The sequence below is a fragment of the Pseudochaenichthys georgianus genome, chromosome 3, assembly GCF_902827115.2.
Source record: "Pseudochaenichthys georgianus chromosome 3, fPseGeo1.2, whole genome shotgun sequence".
Taxonomy (NCBI): Eukaryota; Metazoa; Chordata; class Actinopteri; order Perciformes; family Channichthyidae; genus Pseudochaenichthys; species Pseudochaenichthys georgianus.
Window position 1 is genome coordinate 19,113,140 of NC_047505.1, and position 13,294 is coordinate 19,126,433.

The 13,294-nt window shown below is 41.1% G+C and overlaps 2 protein-coding genes across 2 annotated transcripts in view; both read left to right on the forward strand.

Annotated features, from left to right (window-relative positions):
* Positions 1-575: 575 nt before the first annotated feature.
* On the forward strand, positions 576-1,532 carry LOC139433575 (uncharacterized). Its single transcript, XM_071202638.1, has one exon. It carries the CDS (start codon positions 576-578, stop codon positions 1,530-1,532), a length of 957 nt encoding a protein of 318 aa, XP_071058739.1.
* Positions 1,533-7,182: 5,650 nt separating this feature from the next.
* The window catches only part of LOC117468091 (protein kinase C-binding protein NELL1-like), a 363,350-nt gene continuing 357,238 nt past the window's right edge, over positions 7,183-13,294 (forward strand). The window contains exons 1-2 of the mRNA XM_034112071.2: positions 7,183-7,287; positions 7,758-7,886. Of these exons, the coding sequence (XP_033967962.1) occupies positions 7,239-7,287; positions 7,758-7,886 (178 nt within the window). The 5' untranslated portion in view covers positions 7,183-7,238. The remainder of the gene's footprint in view (positions 7,288-7,757; positions 7,887-13,294) is intronic.

The following is a 13,294-nucleotide window of genomic DNA, read 5'->3' on the forward strand; positions in this document are numbered from 1 at the left end:
GACCTGGCGTAGCAACGCAGTGTAGGCGGGGCGATCAGCTTTTTGGCGGGCTTTTTGGGCGGAGCGACGCTGAGTAAAACTGCAGTGGCGTCATCTTCAATGCGACACAACTCACAAAACACACACAACAATGGAGGATGTGGAAGCGATCGTTTACTTGTTTCTTGGTGTGTGGCTTGTTATCACAGCAAGAAGGAAAGTGATCACAGCAAGCAGGAAAGTGATGTTCCAAAGTAGGCTGCGTATAGCAAGACGAGATGCAGAAGAAGCTGACGAGAGAGTTGTGGAAGTCCTACAACGCTGCAGAGACCACAACAGGACTTACTACTCGGTAAGCTAACGTTCGCTAACTAGCCATGTGTTTAGGCTCACGCTCACAATACGACCAAAGTGTTTCAAATATTTAATTAATTGTAGCTACCACTTTTACGTATTAAAATATGTATGCTTTTGTTTGTGTATTTCAGAAGTTACGTCGCCGCAGACCATGTGTTTGGATGCTCGACCGAGCTACCGAGTGGTGGTCTGTGATTGTTCCATCTTTCTCACACACTCAGTGGGTGGATAACTTCAGGATGTCTGAGGAAACATACACCTACCTGTGCAACAAACTGCGGCCAGCGATGGAGAGACGGGACACAACATTCCGCGTGTGTATACCTCTAAAGAAGAGAGTGGCCATCGCAATGTGGAAGCTTGCGACCGGCTCAGAGTACAGAAGCATCGGACATATCTTCGGAGTGAGCAACACCACTTTGTGCCGGTGTGTGCGAGACTTCTGTGCTGCTGCAGAGGCGTTGTTAGTACCGGAACTAATTCGTTCACCAGACCGGCAGAAGTTTGCAGAAATGGCTGCCTACACTGAGAACCGGTGGGGGCTCCCACAGTGTGTAGGTGCTATTGATGGATCACACATACCCATCTTAGCACCACAGGAATACCACTGTGAGTATTTCAACCGGAAAGGCTGGCACTCCATCATCCTTCAAGGAGTTGTAGATGGAAAGGGACATTTCTGGAATGTGTTTGCAGGAATGCCTGGGAGCATGCATGACGCTCGGGTTTTGAGGCTGTCCTCATTGTGGGAGTTAGCCAGTCGTGGCAACTACTTTCCACCTTGCACCAGGGACATTGGTGGGGTGAATGCTGGCTATTACATGCTGGGAGACAATGCCTATCCCTTGCAAAGCTGGCTCTTAAAACCTTTCCCAGACACTGGACGGCTGACAGCAGAACATGTCGTATACAACAAGAACATTTGCAGCGCACGGGTAGTGGTTGAAAACGCATTTGGTAGACTGAAGGGAAGGTGGCGTTGCCTCATGAAAAGAAATGACTGTGATGTGAAACTTGTGAAATCCATGGTGCTGACATGCTGTGCTCTGCATAACCTCTGCGAGAGTCATGGAGAGGACTATGATGATGGGTGGAATGCACCAGCAGCCGCAGAGCCTGGGGTAGCAGTGGCTCATGGGGCAGAGGAGGAGGGCACTGACATCAGAGAGGGTTTGATGCGCTACCTGAATATCTAAATATGCATTGTATTGTATTCATTGTATTGAACATAAATAAATCCTTTTTTTTTTTTTCATATACATGTGTTTGTCAAATGTTTTAAACAAATATTATCTGAATTGAATATTTGAATTTCAAGCACCAGTAAGTACTGCCCCATAATAAGAACATTTGAGGAAATATCAGATCATGAAAAGAAAATCTTTCTAATCAATTAAGCAAATATCAAAGCTAACTATAAACATAAATACTAAAGTGTAAAACACAGCAAAACTATATTCATAAATGCAAGTGTAAAATAGTGTGGACAATTGTAAACTTGGATGGAGGCAAAGTATCCACAATATAAAATATATTAAAATATAACCTCAATCTTTCTTCTAGACATGTTAAAAGCTTGCTTGAATGGGTTATAGGTTTCTTGTTCTCTCGTCTTTGAAATATATAAGGAATGTGTTGTTTGAGTCTAATAGAACGAGGGTATTACAATTGAGAAATGTCTACATGTATTATATATTTATCATGTATTCTTAATACTATTACAAAATAAACATGTAATAATGTTTTAGAGGAGGACCTCAAGCTAGCAAACTCAATTTCTTGCTTTAAATCTCTTAAAACTAAGGGGCTTTTTCCTAACTGATGGTGTTGTTATTCCTTTATAAATTCATGTATGTTTATATCTTCTCTAAATCAAGATTATGTGAATCTGATTTTTTTTCTGTTGGGTGCCATTCATTATCAACAAGAGATAAGATAAGTCAAAGAAGTACTTTAATGATGGCAGTATACAAAAAAAAAAATGGTGTATCAAAAAGGCATGCCATTAAACAATACAAATTAAAAATTATAAACTGTATTGCAGCCAGCATAACTATACATGGCATTGTACAAATAAAATGAACATTTTAAAGAACATAAATAAACAAGAAAGTACAAATTTAAAAAGTAACTAGAAAAAATATATATAATATGTACAATAACTATTAATGTTATTTTAAGTTGGACGAGGAGGAGACGGGCCACGTCGGCTGCCCAGTCCCCCTAGCACCTCGCCAAGAGTGCGCAGGAAGGCTAGGTTGAAGGTCTCTGTTTGAGCGGCCTCCTCCCTTCTCAAGGCGGCCTCCTCCCTTCTCAAGGCGGCCTCCTCCCTTCTCAAGGCGGCCTCCTCCCTTCTCAAGGCCGCATCCAACTCCCATCTCCGCTCAGTAGACGCTTTGGCCCAGTCCAGGTGCCGTTCCTGCTGGGCCATGTGCTGTTCATGGTGCCGTTCCTGCTGGGCCCGATCCTCTCCTCCTCGTTTCCTCTTGCCTGGGTGACAATAAGATAATAATAATTAGCAATAAGGAAAAAACACAGGACAGGTACAGGTCACACAAGGATATAAGAATAACATGTATAAACAGAACAACAGTAAGGTGAACTAAAGAAAGTTCTGGCCCTAGATGTTTACAGTGATTGTGAAAGTGAATTACATTATGTCCAGCCTGTTGATAATGAATATAAATATATGTATATGATTGGATGTCACACACAACTGTACTAGCTGCTTACTAGCTAAGACTTTACTTGTAACAGCATTTCCACACAGTGGTATAGCTTATTTTAATTACTGACGATGGATGATCCAAGGTTTAAAAAAACAAAACACAATTCCAGTCGTTTTGCCATTTCTATTTCTTACCTAGAACCACACGCTGCGGTGTTGGTGGTTGAGTCGGGTTAGGGTCTTCGGCTGGGGTCCGTTCTGGATTCAATGACGAAGTGGACGGAACACTGCCATCAACCGTTGGTCGGGAATGTTCCTCCTCACGAGTCCCAATGTAATCATCTAGAACAGCAAAATGACTTGTTAATTCCACAAACTACTGCAGCACAATACTAAATAGCAACAACAACTATAGAAAAGAAACACTGAACGTAAACAATGGCACATATGGTGTTAGCAAACAATAGCTCTAGCTAAGGCTATCTGCCTTAGCTAGCTATGTAGCTCTTCGAGGCTCCATAAAAGCATGGGTTGTCGAACATTGATGTAAGGATAAAATAGACTTCTTTGTTAGAAGTGAGCGTACCTTGCAGGGACTCCAGTAAAGCCGTTGCAGAGTCCAGGCCTCCCTCCCTCCCAACGCCAGTCGAACCACTTCCATTGTTTGCGACCCGCACCACTCGTGTTATTGTTGTCCTTTATTAGGCGATATTCACTCTTCATCTTTTTAAGTTTTTCCCTACACTGCAGGAAAGTCCTCGAAAATCCGCGTTCGGACATCTGTGCAGAGACATCCTGAAACACTTTTACATTTCTTGTTGTTCCGTCGAGCTCCCGCTGGATTTTATCATCCCCAATGAGATGAAGGAACGTCGTCACCTCCTCGGTCGACCACGGTGAGCTTTTCTTAACAAACGTAGACATTTTTGTAGCTCCTCCGTTTACAAAATGCTGTTTATAAAAATGCTGCAAGCTTGCTTCTAAATATATATGCGACGCTAGGGATGAACTCGCGCGCGATCTTGTGACGATTCTCTCTGACCAATCAGCAGTCGAGAGTGTTGACGTCACAGCCCTGGCCTGGTCTGATAAAAAAAAACCACGATTTGATGGGGCCGGAAAAAGAGGGAAAAAGTACCCGCTAGCCGGTACTAGGCTATATGGAAATGCCACCAAAAACTGGCCTGGCCGCTTGAGGACGGTCCAGGACGCTTAAACGGGGCTACCCGCTGCAGTGGAAATGCGCCATATGTGGCGAAAGAGAACATTGCTTACATTATGTACTGTATCAAGTATAGACTTCACAATGTACAGTTTTTGTATATCGTTGGATGTTTGTCACATAAGGGAAAGTCCTCAGGCTTTAACCCTTATCCATGCATGTGCGATTTGGGGCCATTTGGACCATTAGAGTAAAACCAGCATCCTGTTTATGTTAAAATGTGCAACATCTTCCTTCTACCTTGAGCCCGGATGTACATCTGCTATGCCCCAGTGGAGAAAGAAAAGAGACAGAAAGTGCAGATGATCTAGAGCAGGGGTCTCCAACCTTTCTTCATCTGAGAGCTACTTTGAAAAAATGAAAGTGGCCAAGAGCTACTTGCATCACATCGCTTACGTTTATTCACATAGCGCTCATCAGTTGAATTAAGCTATACTTTTGTACACGTGTGAAATTGCAATACCTAAAGCTTATCAAACATCTTAACTTCACATCAAGGTCCAAGAAAACGAACATTTCTCACATATTATTATGGCCCACATAGTAAGTACTTCACTGAAAATTCACATAAATGTCCTTAATCACCACCTTACAAGCATTGTATGCACTTATGGTCAAATAAGTGCATTCATTATTTTTTACAGTTATCGAGATGAATGGCACTGCATGGAGTCCACCATAGAGGTGTATGCTGGACCCACTTAGGTTCACTCTAATAGAGTCATTTACATGTTCATCAGTCAGTCTTGTTCTGTATTTAGATTTCATGACATTCATGTCAGAAAAAGCTGCTTCACAAAGGTCTGCAGAACAGAACCAAATAAAGCAGACATGTTCAGTGCTGCTTGGTGAATGTTCTTATAGTTTTCTGGGTCTACAAGGCTCCAGAAATGTTGTGAGTTTTGCTGAGACTTAAGCTGAACATGATTTTGGAGATTTATAACCTCCACCTCCATCTCCACAGGATTGACACTGAACAGTTCAGCCATCTTTTTCTTCTTCTTCTTCTTCCTTGTCTTGACATTAAATTATAAACCATAATAAATCTGTATAGGTCTAGCCTCCATATATCTGTGTGTGGAATTGTTCCATCCTCAAAAACAAAAAACTAATAATTCTGCAGTCTAGCTGCAGCTTCTAGCAACGGTCTTCTGTTAAAAAAAGGACACTGAATGTCCTGAATGTGGCAACACAAACATGACTTGAGTCTGAACACAGCAGACAACAGGAGTATTTACAACAGCATATCAAAGCAAAAATAGTGCATGTGGGTGCACACTTATTCTCTGTCTTACTGTTACATTAATCCCATGAATGTATGAGACTAAGTTAGCTTCATCATCTCAATCAGTGATTAAGTGAATAATAAAGTTTCTATCGGGTCACTGTCAGCCTGTCACTCATTATTTTCAGGAGGGGGCGGGGCTTGGAGGAACGGGGAGGAGACGGTGATCGCGGAAGCTTTCCTCCTGCCTTCACAAACTTTACACAAGTATTTATCAACTGAAAATAGCAAGAGGACATTCATACTCTGCGATCCGAGACTTGATTAAATCCACCAAAAACCTGACATGACGATAACGAGTGTTTTTCAAAAAACACAAATCCCTCCCTGTGTCTCTCTGAGCCGCAGCGGCAGGGCCTGATTCAGAGCGGGGCATTCTGCTGTTGGATCTGGACTGGTGTTGCTGGAGAAAGCAGACTGCTCCGTGTGTGGTGTCGCTGTGCCGCTGTCACGTATGTTCCTTGATCACTGCGTCACGGACCAATTTTATATTCGTGTGACAGAAAAAAATTCTAAAATAAAAAAACGTTATTGTCCAGCCGCGGCCGAACAATCAAGAAGCAACCCACGCTATAATCGAGCGGCGAGCAACTGAAAAGCTGCCCGCGAGCTACCGGTAGCTCGCGATCGACGTTTTGGAGACCCCTGATCTAGAGACACTTGCATATTTTTGAACATGTTAAAAGCCTTTCAGGCCGGTACCACCTGCCTAAACTGATTTAAATGATCCTTTACTCCTCTCTGCTCTGCAACCTGTAATTTCAAATAATGTGTTTATTTTCCCCTTGAAGATTTTTTGGCTATGGATCAGTGGTTGCAGAATGCTGCTATTGTTTACAGTTTAATTTGAGTGCATGGAAAGGTGACATCCCAACACAGACATAACACTATCCCTGGTGTAGAACACACTGAGTGTAACTGCCATAATCAGTAAGGAGCTGTTCTCTCCCTCACTGGTTTGTGTAGATGCAGGTAACCCCGGACAACCTGACAATGTACACACATTAGAGGCCAGGAGAGGGGTATGATTAATGGTTCTCAATAAGGACAGACCCCAGAGGAGAGAGGACTGGAGCAGCAGTGCTTATAAATCCCAGTGATTCTCTGAGGCGTAGAGGGGGTGGAGGAATAGGTTGATTTAGAATCTGCAGTAAGTGATGGGTGAAGCAGAAGAGCACAAGCAGGACTCCAATTTGGTGGTATTTCACAAAACTTCTATTTCGCAGGCTAAAGCATCTCCATACCGTTACAAAAAAAACCTACTCTGTCAGCTGCAGTGTTGCTAATTTGTCCCATGAGATTGAGATTCTTTGAAATCATCTATGACAGAGAAGTCACACATCCTCCACTCGCTAACTTTCCTTTGTAAAGCCTTTTTCTCATCTCGGAAATTGGCAGTTTCTGTAGTCTAAACGGAGGGGATCTCTTTTGATTTATGGTTAATAATATGTTTAGATTCCCCGTTTGAAGTCCAGTTAAAAAATATCCTGAATAAACGTGGGTGAATGGCGCTGTAGATGCCATGCAGGGAGTGATTGGACGCGTCCAAACACTGTAAATTGATGTGGTCTTGCTGTGAGGGAACCCCCGCTCTTGTAATGTGGACCGTTCCTCCACATCCAGGCGAGGTGAGCACAGCGCCAGACGGACCAGAGCGGGTTGTGTGTGGATAAGCAGCAGAGGAGCGCACAGCTGAGGACTCTGTAGCGGCGCAACTCCAAACACAAATGGATATTTACGTGGCTTTGTTTTCTCTTTTCTTTTTTACCAAAGCAGGTAAAGAACACGCTGCTTGTGGCACTCTGTGATCACAATGAGAATTTGTGGTGCGACTGAAAAGCGCTCCTTATGGTCTTTTCTCAGTTTGCACCTTGCGCTCGAGCTTGTCAGGTGTTTATGGTAGTGTCTCTGAACTGTATTGCTTTTATTTATTTATTATGTTAACTTCAGATTCAAAAAATGAAATAAAATCAGGGTGCGTTTATGTTAAAAATAGATAGGACTTTTTACCTTAACGTGGGCGCACCGTGTCCGTGGGGAGAACAGGTGTTCGCTGCGGGCAAATACGGTGCATGTTAGTGCGCACTATAGGCAATACTCTGCGTGTACATAAAACAGTGTGACTTTCCTCCAGAACTCCATTTTAAACAGTGCAATGCACATACGCAGTGCAATAACTGTGGAGTTTAGTTTAAACCCTAACTGTTAATCTTTCAGCTCCCCTAACCTTCATCTCTCTCCCGCAGCTTTGGCTTTTGGATCAGATCAAGACTACCAGATTGATATCATCAACGAACTTGACCTGGCAAATGCCACCTATGGAATTACCCAAGTGGCAGGGCTTCACAACAGCAGCAAAGCCTTTCTCTTCAGAGGTAACGCACGCACACACGCACGCTGACAATTTCTTCCTCATTAGTCGCGCTGCTCAAGTTCCGAAATGTCTTTGTCTTCTGTGCCGTGGCTGTGAACACACGCACACTCACGCCCTTTGTTTCATTAGTTAGTGTGAGCAAATCCATGCAGCGCCACACCTTTTAGTGTCACAGTATTAGCTGAGACACAACACTCAGGGGAGCCTCCTCATAATTACTCCACATTGAATCTGTCCCAAGCAGCAAATGCTCGGGCTCTTCCTGGACACACTGGAGTGCTCTTGTCTGTGTTGGATTACTACAGCATCTTCAATGGCATCTAGTGTAATCCCAACAACTGGTGGTCAAAGGGTCTATCATGTGAAAGGACCCTGAAGGGCACACATTTTAGATTTTAATTTCAAAGCCAGGCATCATGATGGGAAGAAAAGTGTGGCAGAGTATTAACTCTATTGATAATAAGATGTGTTACCAGTGTTAGAAGGTCATTTGTTTTCTTCTCAGCACTCTATAAAGGACTACAACATATGTGTTGGTACTTCTTTGGTATGTCAGTGCCCTAAAAGAGGATGTCAAGAAAGTGATTATACAGAGTGGGAGACAGAGGGGAAGAGATCCCGATGACTGCTCGAGAGAAAGACTGTTCTGTTTTGGTCCTGCTTGGCTGCACTTCCCGACAAACTGCCAGGAAAATCAGCAGTGAAAATGTTATCATCATATTTTAAACTTTCTGTAATTAATATAGGTTTGGCTCAGTTTTCGGAGGCAGTATGATTTAAATTCACATTACACCATTCAATTGTCTCAGCTTGCTTTCCCCACCTGTATGTTATGTTGGTGAGAAACACTGAGTCTCTTTCTACTTTTTTGGCATGAATATATTCAAATTCAAAGATACTGGCACCAACAGCAGCAGCCTGAATCCCAAATAAACTGCACTGGGTGTTGAATATCGGCAGAATGCTATTGTTCGAGTGTGTGCTTTTATTTTCTAGAGTGTTATGCTCCATGTGCCACTGGCTCTGTATGAATGAACGCAGGGCAGCTTGGCCAACTCTGCCGAGGTGAAGCTGTCCAAGATTCAATGCACAACCTCACTTTTTACTTGGTACACACACCCACGCACACACTCATAGCTGCTCTCCATACCCTGTTTTTCTTCAGGTGCTGCAGGCAGATAGTGTGGGAAACAGGAGATTAATATAGGCAAAATTGACCTGTGAGTGTTGGACAGGATGCTACTGTTGTGAGTGACCTATTTAACACTTCGCCCACACTTGTGCTGCTTTCATGGCCCGTTGACCCAGATGGATCCACAGCACAACCACAGCCAAAGTTACCCCAACTACCAAGTCTTTTTTGAAAAAGTTTGAGGGAAGTTTATCTTGTAAAAGGCTTGTAACAGACAGGTCATGATTACCGAGTGGAAGCTGTGCTGGAGCCCCTGTGGCTGATTGGGTCAGTGATGATTCAATATGATTTATGTACGCTTTATGCAATCATGTTGTGCCCTGAGCACAACATGATATATATGATATATATATATATATCATATATATCATGTTGTGCCCTGAGCACAACATGATATATATTTATCATATATATCATATTTCATCAGTGTGATTGCATAAATTGCTGTGGAACATATTGTAGAGCTGGTCCAATGGCTTGGAAAAAAAGGGCAATGTGGTGTTCCAATTAGTGTCAATAGCACTGAGAGAAAGAGAAAGAGAGGGCTCTGGCAGTATTTTTGGCTGGACACTGGGACCAGTCTCTGCAGTCGCCCAGTTAGTCAGTCTTTCACAAACAACAGATGGTTTTCTTTAGGGAATAGATTTTCACCAGAATAATGCACCGTGCACTAATTGAAAGCCAGATCAGGGAAAGCGGACGTGTGGAGTTGCTGATTATAGGTAATTGGGTAGATGTGTGTTATACACTCATAGAGTCTAATATATTTTGTATAGTTTTTACAACATTGGTTTACATTGCAGGCATTTCTGTGATAAATACAGTTCAGTTTTTCAAGAAGGACACTGACCTACTTATTACATCCTTCATTGAAACCCGGATTGTCAACCTCGTTTCTCTGTCCCAATGTCGGGACCATAATGGTGAACATGATAATCACGATTATTTTAAAATTGATATTTAGAAAACAATTGTTTATCACGAATATTCATTGCTTTTATGGATGAAACATTTTCTGTATTTTCGTTTTGCTCTTCTACTGTTGTATTATGACCCTTTTACCATGGACTAGAGCGACAACATAAAGGATAGTCCATGAGCAGAGCACACATTTTAAGCATAAATATGTCAGTCAACCATGTTAATTTAGAACGTGTGTTTGAGACTAGTTATATAATAATCATGCAGCCCGACCCAATGTTAAATGATGTTCAATGCTATCCAATTGGATTTTGTTATCAAACTGTGGGTACATATTCGATCTGTTGACCTGTCAGTTTTTTCCAAAGTGAAATAGTTCTTATATAAACAGATGCAAGCGCTCCAATCGTACAGTGCTAGAAAACTGCTCAGTTCTTGGAAATATGCCATTTTATATTATAACTGAACAGATATCGGATGTTTTATGCATGACATTTGGTTCAGGGACATTCTTGGTTCCCAGATACTTTTCCCCCGTAATGTTTAGCTGATAGTATTGCGCCTTAGAGTATATCTACTTGGCACCTGGTTGAAGACCTCAGTCAGGACTTGTCCACATTATATTTGGGCTAACTGGGTCAGGAGGGGCTTCCTTGTATTGCTTATGGCTCCGTTTGTCTAATAATTGTAGTGGATCCAAGCAGGCTTGAAATCAGCAAGGTGTCCTATTCATTACAGTAGAAAAAAGAAAAAAAGACCCTGAGTGCGAATTGTAGGTTAAATGATAATTATTGCTTAGTAATTACTGAAGTGTTTGGGCACAACCTCATTTTAAATTGTATCTAATTAACCTCAGGTATGTTTGAACATAGTCTGGCTGTCCTTTGATTCCTGTCTCTGCAGGTATTTTATTTTCTGATGTGTCATGGGCATTACAGTTATTTAGGAGCACGATCATGTTATACAAACCTGTCGAGAGCAATTAAATAATCTGTTACTGTGTTGAAAGGTTTTTGATGACAGTCAGGTGTCCTTAATTGTTTTTGTAGGTTATAAAACAGGTAACACTTTATGGTAAGGGTACATGAATCATCATGAATTCATGCATGACTTAATGCATGAAAAAAATGAATTCATTCATGTAGTACTTCATGAACTATCAGTAATGTACAAGGATTAATAGTATCTCATGCATGACTTAATGCAGGAACAATACCTTAATTAATGCATCAACTAAGGTATCTCAATCATCATGACTACTGTGTTATTAATGATGTTCATGTCTTCTTCATATAGATCTGCAGTTAAAGTGACAGGCCAAAAAACTGACCAGTCACAGCGATTCCAAGTGAAAATTCCTGACTCATAATGATAATAGATGTGAGGCACGAACAGGGCTATCTTGAAACGTCCATCTTCTTCATATCTGACGTGAGTGAGCTCTTGGTGGTTCAATCAGGGAAACATGACCCGAATGCCCTTCAGTCAACGACTAGAGGTCCTTTCTTATGCCTGTTTCCTAGCCAGTAAGTCCATTATATAACTTTCAAAGATTTCTCAGTTCGGTTTCCCCTAAGCTGCCAACTTATTGATTTGTAGTTAATCATGATTACAACACTTTGAATTCAACACAATACATGCACTGCTGAGACCGACAGACCGGGTCACCACTTTATTTGAAGGGGCACAAACATGAAGTAATGACAAAATAATGCTTAGTTAATTATGATTACAACACTTGGAATTGCTGTGACTGGTCGGTTTTTTGGCCTGTCACTTTAACTGCAGATCTATATTAAGAAGACATCATTAATAACTCAGAAGTCATGATGATTGAGATACCTTAGTTGATGCATTAATTAAGGTATTGTTCCTGCATTAAGTCATGCATGAGATACTATTAATCCTTGTACATTACTGATAGTTCATGAAGTACTACATGAATTAATTCATGCTTTTTTATGCATGAAGTCATGGTGATTCATGTACCCTTGCCTAGTGTTACCATACAACACCAGTTGGCAAAGTTTGGTTAGGCTAATTGTACATGACAAAAGTCAAAATATAATGATTTCTTCAAGTAATAACTTCTTGAAAGATAAGTCCTGACCATTTTAAAACAATTTAAAACAGCTTTTCAGAGTCAAACAAATTTAAGGGGATTAGAGCCACTTTCGCTGGCGTTAAATTCCGAAATAAAAAAAAAATTAAATTAAATTGTACTTTTTTATCAGATCTCATAGAAATGTTACCATTTGGCCCTAATCCTCTTCCGTACAAACTGAACCAAATCTACTTTATTTTAAACGTTAACTCTATCCTGGTTATTTGAAATTCTACTGAACACATATAAGAGGAACAACATGTAGGCAACCCAGCAACTGTAAAACCTGTCTTGTCAGTATATTCGACTCTCTGCATTGACTCTCTTACTCAAAATCATTATTGTTAAACAGTTAATGGTAACAATAAATGCAACCTTGATCCTGATATCGCTGAGATCTTTAAACACGCCTCTTATCAGGCTTTAAGGCCAATTAACCTTAACATATACCAACTCGGCAGATTGGTTTTAGGACTGAAGTGGTCCTTAATTAGCGTTTAATCGACCTTCCTGTCGATTCTAATCAAATCCTTTTTTCTAACCTCATTTAAAGCTTAAATCCTCACTGAAACAGCTCACTACTGTCCAATAAAGACCTATAGCTGATGCACATTGCATGTCTGAGTCCATAGTTTGTTATAATTGTGCAGGTAAAATCAGGATATGTTAATCAAACTACAATGGAAATTAATGGTAAAGAAAGATGCCAGCAATGTTAGACAGGAGTCTTTTTTCCAGCTCAGACACTCTGAAGTGATTTATTTTTAACAACTTAAGGGAGTAATCTATTGTAGGACAGGAAATGCTATGAAATAAATGACGATGATGCAGCACAGAGTTAAGTACCAGTTCATCTCTCTATCTCTCTAAAACAGAGGCATGGCTTATGATGTTCACTTTTGTGTTTAAGGTTTGTTCAAACTGCACCAAGCTCTTTCAGAATTTCTCTAAAACTCACCATTAGACCAACAAAGAAGTGAAAAAGTCTACAAATCCCATAGAAAAAACAATTATATCGAAAATGATATGCAAGAGGTCGCTACTCTCTGTAACTTCCTGGAAATGCTTGTTTTCTCTGCCACGTTTGATTTATCTGGGTCCGATTCTGGTTATAAAACATTTGTTCAAGCTTGTTCCTGTAAAACCATGACCCAGATGAATATCAAACATTCCGAACACCACTGCTTTCACT

What these genes read in the sequence shown, in the direction of transcription:
- LOC139433575 (XM_071202638.1), top strand. Translation starts at nt 576, where the DNA reads ATGTCTGAGGAAACATACACCTACCTGTGCAACAAACTGCGGCCAGCG.